The 19,744-nt window shown below is 37.4% G+C and overlaps 1 protein-coding gene across 1 annotated transcript; it reads left to right on the plus strand.

Annotated features, from left to right (window-relative positions):
• Positions 1 to 469: 469 nt before the first annotated feature.
• On the plus strand, positions 470 to 19,434 carry Sult6b1 (sulfotransferase family 6B member 1). The gene is made up of 7 exons (XM_005336547.3): positions 470 to 668; positions 1,883 to 1,995; positions 5,462 to 5,551; positions 9,053 to 9,179; positions 12,412 to 12,506; positions 15,789 to 15,945; positions 18,563 to 19,434. The coding sequence occupies exons 1-7, from the start codon at positions 470 to 472 to the stop codon at positions 18,691 to 18,693; spliced, it is 912 nt and encodes a 303-aa protein (XP_005336604.2). The 3' UTR covers positions 18,694 to 19,434.
• Positions 19,435 to 19,744: the final 310 nt, after the last annotated feature.

The raw sequence follows: 19,744 nt of genomic DNA on the forward strand, positions 1-19,744 counted from the left end.
TGCCCAGGTTGTCCCCGGAGTCCGGGCTCTTGTTCACCTCCTTTATTACACTGCAACTCCACTGCTTCCCTGTCACACTGACTAGGATGTGTGTGGAAAACTTCCCACCAAGAAGAAAACTGGGTTTCATTCTGTGGATGGCTAATAGGAAAACAGTATGCCTGATTCAGCTAAATACCTATTGTTAGATATTTAATATGCATTAATCCTCTATTAGAAGATTTCATTCTTACTTTCACTGGGCGGGTTACCTAGATGGTAATACAATCGGCACTCAGGGTTAATATTGCCTGATCCTCACCCTGGTTTGCACCTGTGGCTTTCCTTTTGTTGAGGATGATATGTCAAGAGGGGGAAGAGGTGGATGAGAAATAAACGATGAATGGGAGGAGTTCTTTATTCTAACTCCATTAAAAGCAATCCCTGCACCTGGACAGGCACAGAGCAGATTCACTAGCAGGAAGTCAGCATGGCAGATAAGTCCAAATTTATTGAGTACATTGATGACGCTTTAGAAAAATCAAAAGAAACTGCACTTTCTCGCTTATTCTTCACCTATCAGGGGATTCCTTACCCAGTTACCATGTGTACCTCAGAAACTTTCCAAGCGATGGACACCTTTGAAGCCAGGAGCGATGACATTGTGCTAGCATCTTACCCAAAGTGTGGTAAATAGCCAATCATTTCCTGTAAGCGCATTTTTAACAAGGAGTAGGTTGGAGGTGGGTGCAAGATAAAGTGGGATGAACACAGTTCATCTTTCCATGAAGCTGGCTGGATACCAGTGAGGAGGGAGGTTTGAGAAGACTAAATATACAGGGGGTAAGATCAAAAGCTAGAATAGCTGGGTTTTAAAAAACCCCAGTGTCTGAAGGAAGAGGTCTGTATAAATGGCATGGTGGATGATGGGTGGTGGAAGTGTGGGGTGGTGGGGCTGCAGAGGTGAAGCAGGAGGAGGGAAAGTCCAGTTGCCATGGAGCTTGGATAGTGGTAGAGATTTTCATCTTGGTTTTTGACCAAAGGCAAAAGCATGGCTGTTTCTGTAACTTATGTAATGATTTTTGGATCACTGGTTATTTTTCAGGATCAAACATGGACCCTCCAGTTTCTCAGATCATTTTTACAAAAGTCCTTTATCAACGGAGGATGAGATATTAAGAGTCTAAATTACCCTTTTTGATACCATCTATTTTTAATTCTTTGAACTGTTGCGTATTAAAGTCAGCTTCATTTAATATTTCTCTTTCTTGTACCCACTGCTGGGTTTTGATTAAAAATCAAAATTGTACACCCCCAGCATCACCAAAAAAAGAAAGAAAATTATATTCTCCTATGGAAAATATTTGTTAATTTAAGGTAAAATAATACATATAAGATACAATAAACAACCATTTCTAGAACATAACTTTTTTTTATAAGGACACATTTTAGATTCAAAAAGAAGCATGTCTCTTGTTAAAGGAGACATCTGAGAAGTCACTTAAATTTTAAAAATAAATTGGGTTTCACACTAATATTAGTAAATGCTGTTTATTACAAAATGGTTTCTTTGTATAGCCTGAGTTATTTCAAACACAGGAGAACTAAAGCTACCCATTGGGTAATGGTTGGACGTTTTCTTTTTTCATTGTACATTTTCATTTTTTTTAAAGAGAGAGAATTTTAATATTTATTTCTTAGTTTTCGGCGGACATAACATCTTTGTTGGTATGTGGTGCTGAGGATCGAACCTGGGCCGCACGCATGCCAGGCAAGCGCGCTACCACTTGAGTCACATCCCCAGCCCGTACATTTTCATTTTTATCATGAATGTACTAAACCCACATGCCTTTGTTATATCAAGATTCCTTAATGAGCTTTTATTTTCTGGATTTTATTATAGGTTCAAATTGGATTCTTCACATTGTCAGTGAATTAATATTTGCTGTTTCTAAGAAAAAATATGAATGTCCAGAATTCCCAGTTCTTGAATGTGGAGACTCAGAAAAATATCAGGTTAGTACAAACAGACTTTAAACTTGCAAAAAATTATCATAGTAGGAATTCTTCCTCATTGGAGTTTCCTCAATGCTGAATTCAGTTAGAATAATGGTAACAATTGCTACAATTTATTGTGTGCTTGCCATATCCTCAGTGCTTTCCAGCTATTATCTGATTTTATCACAAAACAACCTTTATTACCATTTCACAAAAGAAACAACTGTTAGAGATTTACCCAAGGTTAAGAGGCTAATAAGTACCAGAATTTGAACCCATGCTTTCTGATTTGAGCTCTTAAAGATTACATTGCATGCTGGGCTCAGTGGCTCACGCCTTTAATCCCAGCAGTTTGGGAGGCTGAGGCAGGAGGATCTTGAGTTCAAAGCCAGCCTCAGCAATTTAATGAGGTGCTAAGCAACTCAATGAGATCCTGTCTCTAAATAAAATACAAAATAGGGCTGGGGGTGTGGCTGAGTGGTCAAGTGCCCCTGAGTTCAATCCCTGCACCCCACCTCCAAAAAAAAAAAAAGATTACACTACATAACCATCCATATTATTATTGTTATTTTAATGTAGTAGGGGAAGGTAGACTAAGAAACCTCTGGAAATGAACTGAAATTTAAAAAGCTTCACCTCTGAAGACACAGACAAGGGCAGGATACTATGGGAATCATTTTTGGTCTTTTCCTCACAAGACATTATTTTTTTTTATTTCCCTGTCTCAATTACGATCTGGTGTTTATGTTTGAGGGATGGGAAGGGGCCAAATGATAGCTGAGAGACGAGGGCACTGATGTGTGGGAAGGCATTAACAACTCACCCGACGTGGTATTTCTCACCTTTCCAACACTGGGACTTGGGTGTGAGTCAGGATGTTCTGCTCCCTGGCAGCTCAGGGAAGGCAAGAAAGTGGTAGAAGCGAGGACCTTAGTGCTTACACAGAAGAGGAGTGAGGAGGAGCATCCTCTCCCTGCCCCTAGACACAACAGAATGCAGGGGGAAAGATATGCTGTATTTAAGGGGACCACAGTCTCAGTAAAACTTCAGAAGTGTTCAGCACCAAATCTCCCACCAGGCAGACAAAGCTGTTACTCTAAAGAAAGCCACTGGACTGGGACCTAGGGAATAGCTTACGGAAAGTGACTGAGAGTCTTACCACGATGACAAATATAAACTTAAGACAGCCCCTTTCCATGGATTGGGCCCAAGTAGCAGAAATAATTGACTGGGAGAGTGGGGTGGGGAGGCAAGTGCCAAGTCCTGGGTCTGGTTGGTGGCCAAAGAACATCAGCAGTCATCAGAAGGACTAGCAGGCACATCAGGGCTGCAGGTCCCACACCTGGGAGGGTCATCTGCACAAAAGGACAATTGGTAGAGGCTCAGTCGGGACAGGTTCAGACATGCAGGCAGGATGGGTGGACAGGAGATTTAAAAAGCTTTTTTTTTTTTTTTAATTGGAGAAACCAATGAAAAATCCCATTAACTTCTCCAGGTCCTTGCAAAACCTTTCCCCTAATGACCGTGCTTAACATCAACCATTTGAAATGATGCTAACACATGTCTAGCTTTCCAGCTTCTCTTTTAAAAACTTATTATGTGGGTCACAGGTCATCTCACTTGTTGTTATGCACCTTACCAATATAACCTTTCTTATTGTGTTTGCTTGTGTTATTACCTATCACTGAGATAAGCAGGTTCTTCTTAAAATTGAAATAGGAGGGCTGGGGGTATAGCTCAGTTGGTAGAGTGCGTGCCTTGCATGTACAAGGCTCTGGGTTCAATCCCCAGCACCAAAATAAGTAAATAAAATTTTAAAAAATTGAAATTGGGTTTGGGATGCTGAGTCATAAGTTTTCACATTTTTGATTGTTTCTCTAGGAAAGTCTATTTTAATTTCCAAACAAGTAACCTCAAACAAATCTTTTCAATTTACAGAAAACCTTTCTAGAATGCATATATTTCCTGAAATAAAATAGTCTTTACATGGCATAGTTTGGCTATACTATACATTTTCATAAACACAGTATTATATATTTATCTAATTTTGTGACAGTTAACTGTCATTTTCCCTGGGGATATATTTCTAAACCTTTGAATAACCTTTCTATTTCTCATGTGTCACAGTGTGATTTGGGGCCATGTAATTTAGTAGAAACAGTACTCTATCACTTAATCTGAAAATCACCACCTGTGTAATTTTACACAAAGCATTTAAAATCTCAAAGCCTGGTCTTAATCTCTAAAATGGGGGTTTCAATATCTACTTGAAAGGATTGTTGTGAATGAATGTAAAAGTACTTCAAATACTATTTGATGTAAATCAGATATGATCACTGCTAATCATCACTTGGACCCAATTGTTGACTTCAATATTTTGACTTAAATATTTTCCTTTTAAAAATCTCATTTTTTTACTTCCCTTCTTGAGTTGAGGTTTGTGCTAAATGTTTACAGAAACAATTGGCCACAAATGTTCAAATATCATTTTATCACTTGAAAAAAGTAGGTATACCGTAGCCATAGCAAACAGAGTGACTGCTAAATATGTGGAACTTAAACTTGAAGACTTAATGTCATCCCCCCCACACACCATGACATGATCTAAAGGTCTGATTTTAAGTTAAAACCCTTTATCCTGGCAGATTAAATAGAAAAAAGCTTGATTTCCAAAGATATAAATAACAAAGAGATAGATAACAGAAAAAATTAATCACCAGGGCTGGGGACATAGTTCAGTTGGTAGAGTGCTTGCCTCAAATGCACAAAGCCCTGGGTTCAGTCCCCAACACCACACACACACACAAAAAGAATCAATCACCTTATAATTCTCATACTGACAAGAATTTCTTTTGTAATATATTTCCTAGATATTTAAGTAATTCTTTGGACTTTCAAGTTCTGTTTATTTATTTATGTATCTGTTTTAGTTGTTGATAGACCTTTATTTTATTTATTTATATGTGGTGCTGAGAATCAAATCCAGTGCCTCACACATGCCAGGCAAGTGTGCTACAGCTGAGTCCCAGCCCCAGCCCCCTGTTGGGATATTTGCATGGAAATTTAGTTGGTTAAAAAAAGATCTAGATGTTAAAAATAGATTTACAGAAGCTGTGGGAAGACTTGAATATTTCCATTAAAAGAACTTGAATGTGAAAAGCTCCAAATAAGTGAAAGAGTGGATTGCAAATTGTAAGCTGTCTTGAACATAAGAGATTTGAAACAACTGTAGAAAAAAGTAAACAAAAAAATATTAAGCAACAACAAACATTGGAAATTAATAGGCAGGATCCAGCAAGGACATTTTATTAAATTGCTTGCAGGGGGAGCAGGAGAAATGAAGAAGCAGTGATAGTGGTGCTTGAAGCTCTTATTTAGATACCACACTTTAGGGGTGATTCAACACACACACACACACACACACACACACACACACACAAATGCACGACACCTGCTCTTTCATCTTACTTTGTATGTTTTAAAGAGAATGAAACAGTTTCCGTCACCAAGGATTTTGACAACTCACCTCCATTATGACAAATTACCTGGCTCCATCCTGGAACATAAAGTCAAGGTGAGTGTCCCTTCCTATTGGTATTTGAATTTGCAATTTTTATGTGTATATATTGGCTGGGTTTTTTTTTTTCCATTTGTTTTTACTGTGGTACCAGGGAAGGAACCCAAAGTCTTGCATATGCCTGAAAAGCACTTTAGCATTGAGTTATACTCTAGCCCCGTAGCTATTAGCTTTTTGAGAAACATGATGAGTTTTCTCATAGAATGCTGATAATCAAAATATGAGATTTAGTATTTCTTTTGCTGTTGTTTCTTTTTTCAGATATATTTGCTATGGTTATGTTCAAGTCCAATGCGTTTTGGACTAAGATATAAGACAAATGCATAGAATGAAAGGTGTAGCATTTTGTACTCTGTTTTATACAATTAGTAGATTTCAGAACCCCACTAGACTATTTTAGAGTGTTTAACAAAAGAATACAGCCTCGTAAGATGAGCAGAAATTGATTATTTCTGGTAATCACTCCTTGCCTGAGATCTGAAACTATTTTATTTCTGCATTTCACACATAATAATAAATTTCATGCCATGCATGCAGAACTACTTGTGCTTTGGCTAGTCTGATCATTTGTTGAAAAATCTTGATTCATTAATCTATTTCTTACAATTATTAGTTCTTACCTGGTCCTTTTTGTTTTCTGTTCCCTGGTCTCCTCCTGCCCCATTCTTTTTTCTTGGTGCCTCTTTTCTCTGTCTCAGAAGGTAAGAATGAGAGTGAGTAAAAAATCAAGATTTAAACTTTTGAATGCCACAAAGAAGAATGGGAAATAGTGAAGTAACGTCAAAGAAAGGAAAAGAAAACAGTTGGATTAAACTGCCAGGGGTGAGAGACAAGAGGAACAGAGGAGGAAAGAAGAGTAGGATGGAAGACATTAGGAAAGTGGGACTAGAATTAGCCACCTGTGGCTACAATACAAGAATCCTGGGAGCCTAGAATTGGAAAATACCTTAAAAATGGTCTGCTCTATTCCTAGTGGGTGTTTTAATTCCATTAAGTGATTGTCTGGACCAAGACTGAGCACATCCAATTGTAAATCCTCTGTTCCCTAAATTGTACTAAGCCAGCTTTGTACAACTGTGTAAAACAGTTTTTCCTTATGTTGAAAATCTACAAAATTAGAAATAATACTTTAACGTACAATTTTCTGTTTAATGCAGTTAACATAATCACAAATCTAGATGGCCTTTTTTTTTTTCCTCTTAATGATTTCATTACAAACAGAGCTGAAGTAATATAATGCATTTGGTCACTTTCTTTTCTCTCTCTCTCTCTCTCTCTCTCTCTCTCTCTCTCTCTCTCTCTCTCTCTTTTGTAGGGGGAAGGGTTACTGGAGATTGAACCCAGGGTTTGCTCTATTACTAAGCTACATTCCTAGCCCTTTTTACTTTTTAAAATTTTGAGACAAGTCTGGTCAAGATGTAGAGGAGACCGGCCTTGGATTTGAAATCTTCCTGCCTAATAGCTGAGATTACAGATGTGTGCCACTGCACCTGGAAGGATACAAGGGCAGGGCTGGGATTGTGGCTCAGAGGTAGTGCGCTTGCCTAACACACATGAGGCACTGGGTTCGATCCTCAGCACCACACAAAAATAAAGATATGTGTCCACCTATAACTAAAAAATAAATATTAAAAAAAGGATACAAGGGCAAGAAAAGAGCAACAGATGGGTTAAGAGGTGGATGCTTAGGATTTGTTCATATTCTCGCCTATTGGTTTTCTCAATTCAAGTTCCTGTTTTTGTGAAATTATGAATTACTGCAAACCAAAGTGTTCAGTGAGTTAAAGCCTCAAGCATAAAATCCTTCAAATGACAAGAATATACTAAATTTGGATAGGGGGGAATGGTAAGCTTTAAATCAGAGTCAAAACCCCAGCCCATTTATCTCTCTTTTTTAATTTGTTTTAATAATTTATTTTTCTGAATATTCAATTTTACCCTGTTATGGCCAGCACAGTGGTCCACCCTCTTTTAATCTCTGTGACTCAGGAGGCTCAAGCTGGAGGAATGCAAGTTCAGGGCTAACCTCCATAATTTAGTGAGTCCCTGCTAAAATAATAATTTTAAAAAAAGAAGCTGGGGTGTAGCTCAGTAGGAGAGCACATGCCTAGCATGTGCGTAGCCCTGGGTTGATTCCCTGCGTGGGAAAATTTTTTCCCAAGTAAAGGGACTCACCCAGGGCTTTGCACATTCTAGGCAAGCACTCTATCACTGAGCCACACCTCCAGCTCAGGGGAAAAAATTTATACTGTTAGCATTATTTCATTTTTTTTAGATGCACAAGGTGTTTGGGGATCCTATTTCCCTCTCAGTTTCATGTCATCTACTGATTTGATAGAAATAGATCTGAATCTTTAGGTCAATCACCCATGAAATTGTTAACGATGGTCCTCTCAGGATAAAATAAAATTCAGACAGGTTTATATTCATTAATGATTTAGCCTCCTTTGCACTTGAGTACTGGTTAGCTTTATATGCCTAATTGCTCCTGCTTCCCACTGACGTTCTTCTATTTTTCATACAAGCAATCAAAAGCAAGTCAAATCTATTAATTAGAAACCATGTCCAAAAATCCTGCTGTCAGCAGTGCCGGTATCTGAGAGGACCCAGGTTGCCCCCTACTGGTCACTGCCTCCTCCTTTATGTTGCCTTGAATATATTTAGCCACCTGGAGAAATTTTGCCTACATGGAGGTCACAATTGCAATTGGAACTCTGCACCATCTGTGTCTCCCTTACGTTCCGTAAGTGAAATGACCTCTGCCTGCTTCTAGTCACCTGAGCTCTTCTGTGTGACCTAGAATACCCAGAGTTCACCAACATGCTCAGTGACCTTCTCCAGAATCCTTGGTTTGAAACACAAAGTATCAGATTGGAAGCCAGAATACTGGGAGAGCCGCCAGGCACCCTACCACAATATTTGATTCTCTTTCAATTTGCTCTTTACAGTGTTTATTTTGCTTTTTATTTTCATCCAAAAAAACTCTGTCATCGTCAGAGAAGACAGAAGGTGGCAATTTAGTGGTTCTTCTTCATCTACATCACCATCTTACACAAACCTCATACCTTGGTCCCCAGACAGTGGGCCTTGCCATTCTTTGATCTTCTCCACCAGTTCTAACCTTATGGTCTTTAAAGTTATTTTGCAATTTTAATTTTATTTGGGGGCTTAGCCTTTCACAGGATACTCCTATGACTCCTCTGGTGCCTGTGCTCTGTTTTCCTTATTTCTATCATCTGCACACACATTTTTAGTTTCTGAAGTCATCATTAGCCAAGGCCCCCTGCGACCACATCCATCTTCCTTGCCTTCCTCTTTCTTCCTCCCCTCTGCCCAGGCTTCCCCATCTGCAACTTCTTAATGTCTGTCCTTCTTTCTCTCTCTCTTAACACAGTTGTACAAAATATACATCTGGACACAATGACACTGCTCTCCCTTTCACTCTTCCAATGTTCAAAACATAGACCTAAATAAATTAACTTGGTTTTCACTCCCCAGATATTGGTGATATTCCGCAACCCTAAAGATACAGCGGTATCTTTTTTCCATTTCCACAATGATGTCCCTGATATTCCAAGCTATGCCTCTTGGGATGAATTCTTCAGACAGTTCATGAAAGGACAAGGTATGGCTATTGGTAAAAGAACCCTCCTTATTTCAACTGATGACCACCTATATATGAAAACTCAAAGGTGTTTTAGAGTAAGAAAGAAACGTTTTAGGTAGATCCAGGAACTAAAAAGTTGCATTCAAATGAAGTTTTGTAGCACCACTAGTTCTGGGCATCAAGAAATTACAATGCATTACTGATTTAAAAATAAGCTGGACAATTCATATGTTGTCTAGGAGTATTGAATGGCTGTGGAACAGGGGGTGGGACAAGGTCTTTAATGGAGTCACGTAGAAAACCATTTCTAGTTCAGTCTCTTAACTCACTAGGTAACACAATGATAAAAACCAAAAAAGATTTTTTTAAAAATCCTGACTCAGAGCAGCTACGTGTAAGACATTTGTTTGCCAGTTTTCATTAGAACGTGTTAATATTTTATCTCTGGTCATTTATAATCACAGTTTGCTAGTGTCTACCTATCCTTCAGGCACTAAATTAAGTGTCCTATGTGCATAATTTCACTTACATAACAAACCATGAGTAAGGCCTCATTCACAGATGATGAAACTAATAAAAAAAAATTAGATTATTTGCCTGTGGTACCACTGATTATAAGTGGCCATGAGTACAGTGGTGGAACAATAAAGACTTTCATTAATAGTATCTTCTTTGAGTCTTTGCAGTGTAGTAGAAGAAAGAATTGATGCCAGATGGCCCTAGGGAAAAAGTTTTGTCAGTTTACTTTTTTTTTAAATTTTTTATTTATTTTTTAGTTTTCGGCGGACACAACATCTTTGTTTGTATGTGGTGCTGAGGATCGAACCCGGGCCACATGCATGTCAGGCGAGCGCACTACCGCTTGAGCCACATCTCCAGCCCCGTCGGTTCACTTTTAAAGAACCATTTTCCTTCTTCTTTCTTGCTTTCTTTTCTTTTTTTCAGTACTGGAAATAGAGGCCCACTATCACTGAGCCATACCCCCCAGCCCTTTTTTATTTTGAGACAGGACATCACTAAGCTGCTGAGGCTGGCCTCAAATTTGTGATGTTCCTGTCTTAGCCTCATGAGTTGTTGGGATTGCAAGCAAGCACCACAGCATTATATATATATATATATATATATATATATATATATATATATATATATATGGTGATTACAGTCAAGCAAATGAACACATGCATCATGTTACATAGTTACTTTTTTTTGTATGTGGAGACAGCAGCCAAAATCTACTATCCTACCAAATTTTCAGTGTACAATGTTATTAACTATCTAGTCCTCATGCTGTACACTGGATCTCTAGACCAATTCACAACTGAATAATTCAAAACTGCATACCTACAAGTTTGTACCTTCTGATCTACATCTTCCCATTACCTCTCTCCCTCACACCTGGGAAACAGCATCATACTCACTATTTCTTTTTACTTTTAGTTATAGATGGACATAACACCTTTATTTTATGTATTTATTTTTATGTGGTGCTGAACCCGGTGCCTCACACATGCTAGGCAAGCACTGTACTACTGAGCTACAACTCCAGCCCCCCTACTCTCTATTTCTATGTATTCAATTTTTTCTAGGTTCCACATTAAGATGAGATAATATAGGTATGTGTGTATGTGTGTGTGTCTGGCTTCTTTCAGTTAGCAAAATGTTCTTTAGGGTCATTCATATTATTAGAAATAAGGACTGGGGATATAGCTCCGTTCACCGAGTGCTTCCCTTGCATACACAAGGTTCTGGGTTCAATTCCCAGCTCTAAAATAAATAAATAAATAAATAAATAGCACTATGTCTTTCTTTTTTAAGGCTGAATAATATATAATATGTACATATTATATGTATACATTATACACACACACATCAACCAAAGGACTTTTTAAAAAGGTGATCAGCACAGAAAATGATGTAACATCCCACCTGTGTGAACACTGAGTACAGTGCTGGCTCCCAAGCAAAGATTAAATATTGAGATTGAGAAGAGCAGAAAGAAAAGACCATAAAGGGTACATAGGAAGCACCATTAAGAATGCTTTGTTTGGGGGCTGGGGTTGTGGCTCAGTGGCAGAGTGCTTGCCTAGCATATGTTAGGCACTGGGTTTGATTCTCAGCACCACGTATCAATAAATAAAATAAAGTTCCATTGACAACTAAGAAAAAAATTTAAAAAAGAATGCTTTGCTTTGTCTAATAACTCTTCACTAAGACTGTACAGATGCAGTTAACGCAAATCTGAAATGTCATTCAATTAATGACACAAGAGAACAGTCAATGATGAGAAATTTGTTATGTTTTAGGGAATCTGTCACCCTATCCATTCTCTTACCACAATTAGTTGATTGGCAGTGATAATATGTGGCAGTGATAACTTGGATAGAAGCTCTGCCTTGCACATTTCTTAGATGCAACTTATAAAGGCAACTGAATGCACTGGAAACATCAGATTTGGAATGAGACGGCCTGGATTGGGCTTCATCACTCATTATATAATAATAATTAATATTGGACAAATTACGATAGATACCAGTTACTAAGAAGTTACTACATGACAGGTGGTATGACAAAACCCAGTATTGAACTTTAATTCTCACTATAATTATTAAGGATAATACTGGAGAAAAGTATTATCCTCATAAGATAATATTCTTATTATCCCCATGTCCTAATGAAGAAAGTAGAGGCATGGCAAGGTCACATAGCCATTAAGTAGTAGAGCTCAAAAGTAAACCCAGATTCACATGACTTTATACCTGAGTGATGTAAGCAAGACATTTGATCTCTCTGAACTTCAACCTCCTTAATTATAAAGTGAAGATACGCATTCAGCCTTCAGGAGGTAAGACAGTATAGAGAATTCTGTTTCCCATTTTTCTACCTCCCTTAAGCAGTACCAGCTCTGTTGTCAGACTGACTGAATGATAGCAATACCTGTAGTGTACTAATGGTGTGGCCTTAAAGTGGTTACTTATCCTCTCCCTGATTTTTTTATGCACGGAATGTATAAATATGCTTTTTCAATTGTGAGTTTTGTGAAAAATAAATATACTTAAGTATTGACAATAAAACTTTAGCATTTAAATTGAGATTCTGTATATATGTAAAATACCCACCAGCTTTTGAAGACCAGAATATAGAAATAATATGTCTCCTTTATTAACAATTTTTAGGGCATAAATTAACTATCATTTTTACCTCAGTTTTGTAAAATTCCCTATATATGAAGTCTTTTTCCCTGTGTTTTTAGTTTCTTGGGGAAGCTATTTTGATTTTGCAATCAATTGGAACAAACACCTGGACAATGAAAATGTTAAGTTCATACTATATGAAGACCTGAAAGAGGTAAGACTATGCTCATTGATATTCTAGAGCAAGACTTATTATAAGTTACAATGTGCGGCACATATATACCAGGTCTGGTTGTATAGTCAAATATGATATTCAATTTTAAAATATTCCAAATATGCAACACACTACTAGAAAACAATCTAACCATACATACATGCTTAAGTTGTTACTTAACACAAATAAAACAACACTTAACAACTTAAGAGTAACTGATTTATTCTTTCTTTATAATGGATAGTCCAAATTAGTAATGGAAAAACATTAGGTTAGTGTCAGTTGATCTAATTGAACATGCATTTGATTGTGAATTGATTTTTTCCAGCTTATGTTATTTTTATTTCTTTGTATGTCTATTTATTTTTGCAATACTGGGGATTGAACTTGAGAGCACCCTACCACTGAGTAACATCCCCATCCCTTTTAAAATCTTATTTTAAGGGTTGGGGTTGTGGCTCAGTGGTAGAGCACTCACTGAGCCACTTGTGAGGCCCTGGGTTCGATCCTCAGCACCACATGAAAATAAATAAATAAAGATATTGAGTCCAACTACAACGAAAAAATAAATATATTTAAAAAAATCTTATTTTAAGACAGAGTCTCATTAAATTGCCCAAGTTGGCCTCAAACTTGCCATCCTCCTGTTTCAGCCTTTTGGGTAGCTGGGATTACAGGCATGCACCAGTTAGTGTTATTTTTAAAAAACTGTTAACTCAACATTGTTTTGGCCTGAGTGATACATCAGTCTCAGGCTAGACAAAGTTCAGTGCTTTGCAAGAAGTTGCTTACCAGTAGAAGGACGGAAGACAGAATGATAAACAATAAATATAATAAAATTGAAAATTTGAAAATGTACGTAGTATGTGGGGGAAAAAACACACATAACCGGTTAAGAAAGATTGGAAGTGCCAGTGGGTGGGGGATTAGAATGCTGCACAACTCCCCGTATAAAATAAGGTGGTCAGTTGGGCTCCTATGGGGGAATGTGATCTGAACAAAGCTGAGAAGGAGGTGAGGGAGTGGGCCAAATAGGTAACTGGAGGAAGAGCTTTGTAGGCAGAGGAAATCAACCAGAGCAGAGTCCCTGATTTCTTCACGTGATTAAGGTACAGCAAGAAGGCAGCCAGGCCTAGGCCAGTAGAAGAGAATCGAGAGAGTCACCTTGAGGGTGGAGTGAAAGCATTAGGATGGCGGGACATTGAAATGACTCCTGCTGTCACTCTGAATGGAACGGGAAGCCAATGGTGTGTTTTTAACAGGATCGTTTTGGCTGGTATGTGAGTATAGACTGGAGCAAAGATAGTGCAGAGACACCTGTGAAGAGGCTACTGCCCGAATCCAGGCATCTTCCAGGGAAGATGGAAACTTAGGCCAGGAAGGGGCAGTGCAGGTAGGAGAAGTGGTTAAATGCTGGATAAATGTTGAAGGAAGAGTCAATAGGATTTTCTGGTGGATTAGATGGAAGGGAAGGTGTGGAGAGAAAGAGGAGTCAAATAAGACTCCAATGCCATCAAGTGAGTTGGAGATGGCACTAGGTGAAGCAGGGCTGTGGGGCAAATCAGAGGTTTTGTTTGGGGCATGATAAGTTTAAGTAAGATGGTTATTAGTGAGCCTAATGAAAAGGTCAAGTAGGCAGTCGAGCATAAACGTCTTGAATACAGAGAGTTGGGAGGTGTAGATAAAATTGGGGCATCACTGACACACAGATGGCATTTAGGGCAGAGATTTCACACGTAGGTGTAGAGAGAGAAAAGAGAAGATGACCGAGAACGGAGTCCTGGAGATGGCTGATATAAAGAATTTGAGAAGAGGAGGAATCAGTAAAGAAGCAGTTAGTGAGGGAGGAGGGAAACCAGGGTCCTGGATCCTCAAGGAAGACAGTGTGTCAAAGGGAAGGGAGTGTGTTAAATGCTCCCTAATTTGAGTTCACACTATTTTCCTGAGATATTCTTATCAAAAGCACATGCAATTTAATGCACCTTTTCTGTTTATTTGATGTATTTATATTACATGGAAGACATTTTAAGTTAGTCTTTTCTGCCTCTAGTTTAAAGTAATGCTTCTGAAACTTGTGCTTCATAGATTAGCAGTGTTGCCCCGGATGTTAGTATTTCTTTTTTGGAAATTGGAAGGAGGTTGTTTGTACAAAGAGATTTAGGAAGTGCTATATTACATAGCCAGCTCCTCTGGAGAGCCACACTGTAGATTGATCAGTACATTAAAGGCTCTGAGAGAGTCTAAAGAAAAATAATCTTGCCTTCATTTATCTCAAGGATTTTAAATGAATTTGACCCCCATCACCCTTCTTTTTTTCCCTCCATGAAATGTCTACAGCTGTCTTACGGTACATTAGCGTTTTGTAGAATACAGTTTAAAAACCTGTTCTAGAATATTTATGACACAGTGTTGGGTGGATCATGATTTACATGGTTAATTAGACAAGATAAGTTTTAAGATTCTTTCAAGGTTTTTTTTTTTTTCTCCTAGTACAGGGGATTAAACTTGGAGGCACCTCTATCACTTAACTACATCCACAGCCCTTTTTATTTTTTAAAATTTTATAATGTATTTTTGTTGTCGTTGTTGTAGGTGGACACACTACCTTTATTTTATTTTTATGTGGTGCTGAGGATCTAACACAGTGCCTGACGTGTGCCAGGCAAGCGCTTTACCACTGAGCCCCAGCCCCAGAACCCTTTTTATTTTTGGAGACAGGATCTTGCTAAGTTACTGAGGCTGGTCTCAAATTTGCCATCCTCCTGCCTCAGCTCCCTAAGTCACTGGGATTATAGGCATGCACCATTTTACCCAACTCCAACCTTTTATGACTTTAAAAATTAGACTTATTTGGTGGAATTAAACATTAGCTACAAATAGGATTCTGAAGAAAGATTTGAATAAACTCATATAAATACATTTGTTTCCTTGGGTGGTCTAAGCTGATGCTTTTTAATACAATGGATATCATCCTAGATGAAATTCGAATCTACCTAATTAATGCTACTATCATTATTTATATTCTAAATACTATAATCTAGTTCAGTGAGTGTCATAAATTGAAACTACAGAGTACAATCAATGTAGAATATATTATAATGATATCTTGAATACTTACATAAAAGTATCAAAGAAATCTAAGAGAGAAGCAAATTAACTAGGGAGTTAGACTTTATAATCTTAATCCACTCTGATTAATAAACTTAATCCACTCTGAGTTTTTCTTTGCACCAGTTTAATTTCCTTGGAAAAATATTTATCCTTTAAATTTTTTATTTTTAGAATCTGACTGCTGGAATAAAACAAATTGCTGAGTTCTTTGGATTCTCTGTAACTGGGGAACAGATTCAAACCATCTCAGCCCAGAGTACCTTCCAAGCGATGAGAGAAAAATCTCAGGAGACGCATGGTGCTGTTGGCCCATTCCTGTTCCGCAAAGGTAAACTTGCTTTCATTTCTGGGGTATCATGTCACTTGGGGAATAACTTTGCACATAACAGGCAATCTCAATAACTTCATCTTGCATTTTCCTCTTCCATGATAAGAAATCTGGAATAGGCAGTGCAGAGCTGCTTAACTGGCAGCTCCATACATAACCTTTTTATTGTACCGAGTGCCTTCTGCCTTTCTGCTTGTCACCTGTGATGACACAGAGAGCAGCTGTACTCCATCATTGCATTCAAAATCTAAGCAGCAAATTGGTACAGCCAATATGGAAAGTAGTATGGAGACTGTTTGGAAAACTGGGAATGGAACCACCATTTGACCCAGCTATCCCTCTCCTCAGTCTATATACAAAAGACTTAAAAACAGCATACTACAGGGACGCAGCCACATCAATATTTATAGCAGCACGATTCACAATAGCTAAACTGTGGAGCCAACCTAATTGCCCTTCAGTAGAGGAGTGGATAAAAAAAATGTGGCATATATACACAATGGAATATTACTCAGCAATAAAAGAGAATAAAATCATGACATTTTCAGGTAAATGGATGGAGTTGGAGAAGATAATGCTAAGTGAAATTAGCCTATCCCAAAAAAACAAATGCCAATGTTTACTCTTGATATAAGGAGGCTGACTTATAGTGGGGTAGGGAGAGGGAGCATGGGAGGAATAGATGAACTAGATAGGGCAGAGGGGTGTGAGGCAAAGAGAGGGGTCAGGGGGTTGGCAATGATGGTGGAATGTGATGGACATCATGATCCAAAGTACGTGTATGAAGACATGAATTGGTATGAACATACTTTATATACAGAGATATGAAAAATTGGGCTGTATGTGTGTAATAAGAATTGGAATGCATTCTGCTGTCATTTATTTAAAAAATAAAATCAATTAAGAAAAAAAAAAGTCCAGGCAGGTTGAAGGAACCAGCAAGGGAAAGAATCATGCACATTATCTGAATGAACCCCCTTTAAAAAGAACGATCTGGAGGCGCCATTCAGGGACTACTTACATTTCATTGATCACCTCTCTCTCTGCAGCAATAGTTAGAAAATGTGATTTAAACAACAACAACAAAACCTAGGCACATTGTTACCCAATTAGAATCAGGATTCTGTTTAAATATAAGAGAAGAAAATGAGTGTTGGAGAGTTAACTAGGTGTCCCTGACACAGATGATTTATTGAGTTTCATTAAAGTACTCTAAATTCTTGTGCCAGTCTTTCTTTTTTCTTTTTTTGCATATAATGCAATGAAAGTATGTTAGAACAAAGTTTAAAGGCAGCACGTGTAACAGCAAGGACACTTGCTAACATGGGGCATTTGATCATCTATTAAACATATTGTTGGAATCAAATTTCTTAATAAAAAAGATATGAAATCGCTAATTTAATTTTTTTTTTAGTTTTAGGTGGACCCAACACCTTTATTTTGTTTCTTTTCTTTTATGTGGTGCTGAGGATCAAACCCAATGTGTCTTATATGCTAGGCAAATGCTCTACTGCTGAACTATAACCTCAGCCCCCAAATCCCTAATTTTACAAATATAGGAAAGGAGCCAAAGTTATTACTTCTTCTTTGTTATGTAGCTAATAAACAATGGAGTCAGGAATAGAGCCTCATTTGCATTATTCTACTATACATTTTTCAGTTGAAGACCCATTTTGAAATCCAGTATGCATGAAACATTAAACACAAACCTGGCTTTGGTTTGATTCCTAACTACTTCTAATTTTTATGCCTTATTATTAGCTTTATGGAGGGGAAAAATTGAACTTTTCCATATATTGTTAATCAAATTACTATTCAGGATAGAAAAATTCTGAAGTCAACAAAGTAATAATTTTAAATATATTTTTTTAGAAAATTCACAGCACAGAAAAATGTGGAAAAGCCTTAAAATATAACACAAAACCATTTACAAATGTTGTCAAAAGTTTAAATGTTTCCTAACAAAGGCGCATTTTATCCCAGCCTTTTTCTGTTCATGCTTTATATAGTTGACATTTGTAAACAGTTTTGTGTTTTATTTCATTTCCTTAATATATGATAAGCTTTTCCTTGTGTCATGAAACCCTCTATATCAACAAATATTTCAAAGATTATGCAATATAGAACTTACAATTTCAACACAAACCATCAAAAGATTCTAAAGATAGAAATAACATACCCTCATGGTAGGTAGAGTTATTAAATTTTTGCAAAATTTTCATTATCTTAACCAAAACCTGATAAAAATTGCTACTTTTCAAAGGGTATTTAAAGTATTTAAAAGACTTTAGAGGGGAAAAAAATTAACCTCACAAAGTGGAATTTTAGATCCCAGATGTTGGGAGAGGAGTGGTGGTAGGAGTTCATCAAGACTGAGTCTTTTCTCCCCCAGTGATGTCACACCACCTTGCAGGAGCTCCAGTGGATAGTGTTCATTTTACAAGGAAAATTATATTAGTTTTTAATGCTGTCTAATTTTTTTTTCATGTGTTCATTTTCACATTTCAAAGCTGAAATACTGCATGCACAAAAATAATAAAATCAGGTAGGGCATACCTTAAAACCAAGAAAAAATATTCTAACAGATGTCTGGGTCTGCCGCGTTTTTGTGTTGTAGGTGAAGTTGGTGATTGGAAAAACTTGTTCAGTGAAACTCAGAACCAGGAAATGGATGAAAAATTCCAAGAGCTCTTAACAGGCACTCCCCTGGGAGTAAAGCTGAAGTATGAATCATATTGCCAGGCTTGATTCTGGCCAAGTCAGCAGGCCTGAATGTTTTCTTTTCCTTAATCATAATTGAATTTATATAATTATGAAAAATTCAAATAATTAAATAATGATAATGAAACAACATTTAAATCTGAATAATATAAATTCAATAATAATGATAACATCTGAAGTCTTTGAGCGCAAATTTAAGTTTGTTCACCATTTGAAGAAAAGGTTCACTTATCTGTCCCAAAAGGACACTGTTATTAATGTGTTATACTGTTTTTTTTGGGGGGGGAGGGGGATATACGGGGATTGAACTCAGGAGTACTTTCCCACTGAGCTACATCCCCAGGAGATGGGGTCTCATTGAATTGCTTAGTGCCTTGCTTTTGATGAGACTGACTTTGAACTTGCAATCCTCCTGTCTGAGCCTCCTGAGCTGCTGTGATTACAGGTGTGTGCCACCGCACCAGGCTACATTGGGATTTTAACTTCCCTTGTGCTCTGAGTTCACAAAAGGGCATTAGTAGATACTATCAGAAACATGCCTAGATCTGTGTTTGAGCATAGATGAAGAGCTCTTCATGTGATGCACCATTTTTTGTACTTTCCTTGTAATTACTCTTTCCTTGTAATTACACCATGGATCAAAGCACTTACTGTTGAGGAAAATTTAATTCTGACTCTGTATTGACATTAGTTGAATAAATGATATTATGTTTGATTCAAGAAAAATACACTGCTCAACTGCTCTGTGTATATCACTGCAGAAAGCCATATGGAAGCTGTCAAGAAACTTTATTTTTCTATTGAATACATTAAAAAATTTTAATTTTTTAAATTTATAATTGAATTTATAATTTATATGTGGACAAAATATCTTTATTTTGTTTATTTATTTTTATGTAGTGCTGAGGACTGAATCCAGTGCCTTACATGTGTGAGGCAAACGCTTTGCCACTGAGCCACAACCCCAGCCCTATTGAATTCATTTAAAAGATATTTTTGGTTGTAATAGACACAATATCTTTATTTTATTTGTCTATTTATTTTATGTGGTGCTGATAAAATCAAACCCATTGCCTCA

The sequence above is a fragment of the Ictidomys tridecemlineatus genome, chromosome 12 (assembly GCF_052094955.1).
Source record: "Ictidomys tridecemlineatus isolate mIctTri1 chromosome 12, mIctTri1.hap1, whole genome shotgun sequence".
In the NCBI taxonomy this organism is placed as follows: domain Eukaryota; kingdom Metazoa; phylum Chordata; class Mammalia; order Rodentia; family Sciuridae; genus Ictidomys; species Ictidomys tridecemlineatus.

What these genes read in the sequence shown, in the direction of transcription:
- Sult6b1 (XM_005336547.3), top strand. Translation starts at nt 470, where the DNA reads ATGGCAGATAAGTCCAAATTTATTGAGTACATTGATGACGCTTTAGAA. An exon ending in GAGACTCAGAAAAATATCAG is followed by an intron (nt 1,996 to 5,461) that starts GTTAGTACAAAC and finishes TATGTTTTAAAG; the next exon opens with AGAATGAAACAGTTTCCGTC. An exon ending in TATATGAAGACCTGAAAGAG is followed by an intron (nt 12,507 to 15,788) that starts GTAAGACTATGC and finishes TTTTATTTTTAG; the next exon opens with AATCTGACTGCTGGAATAAA.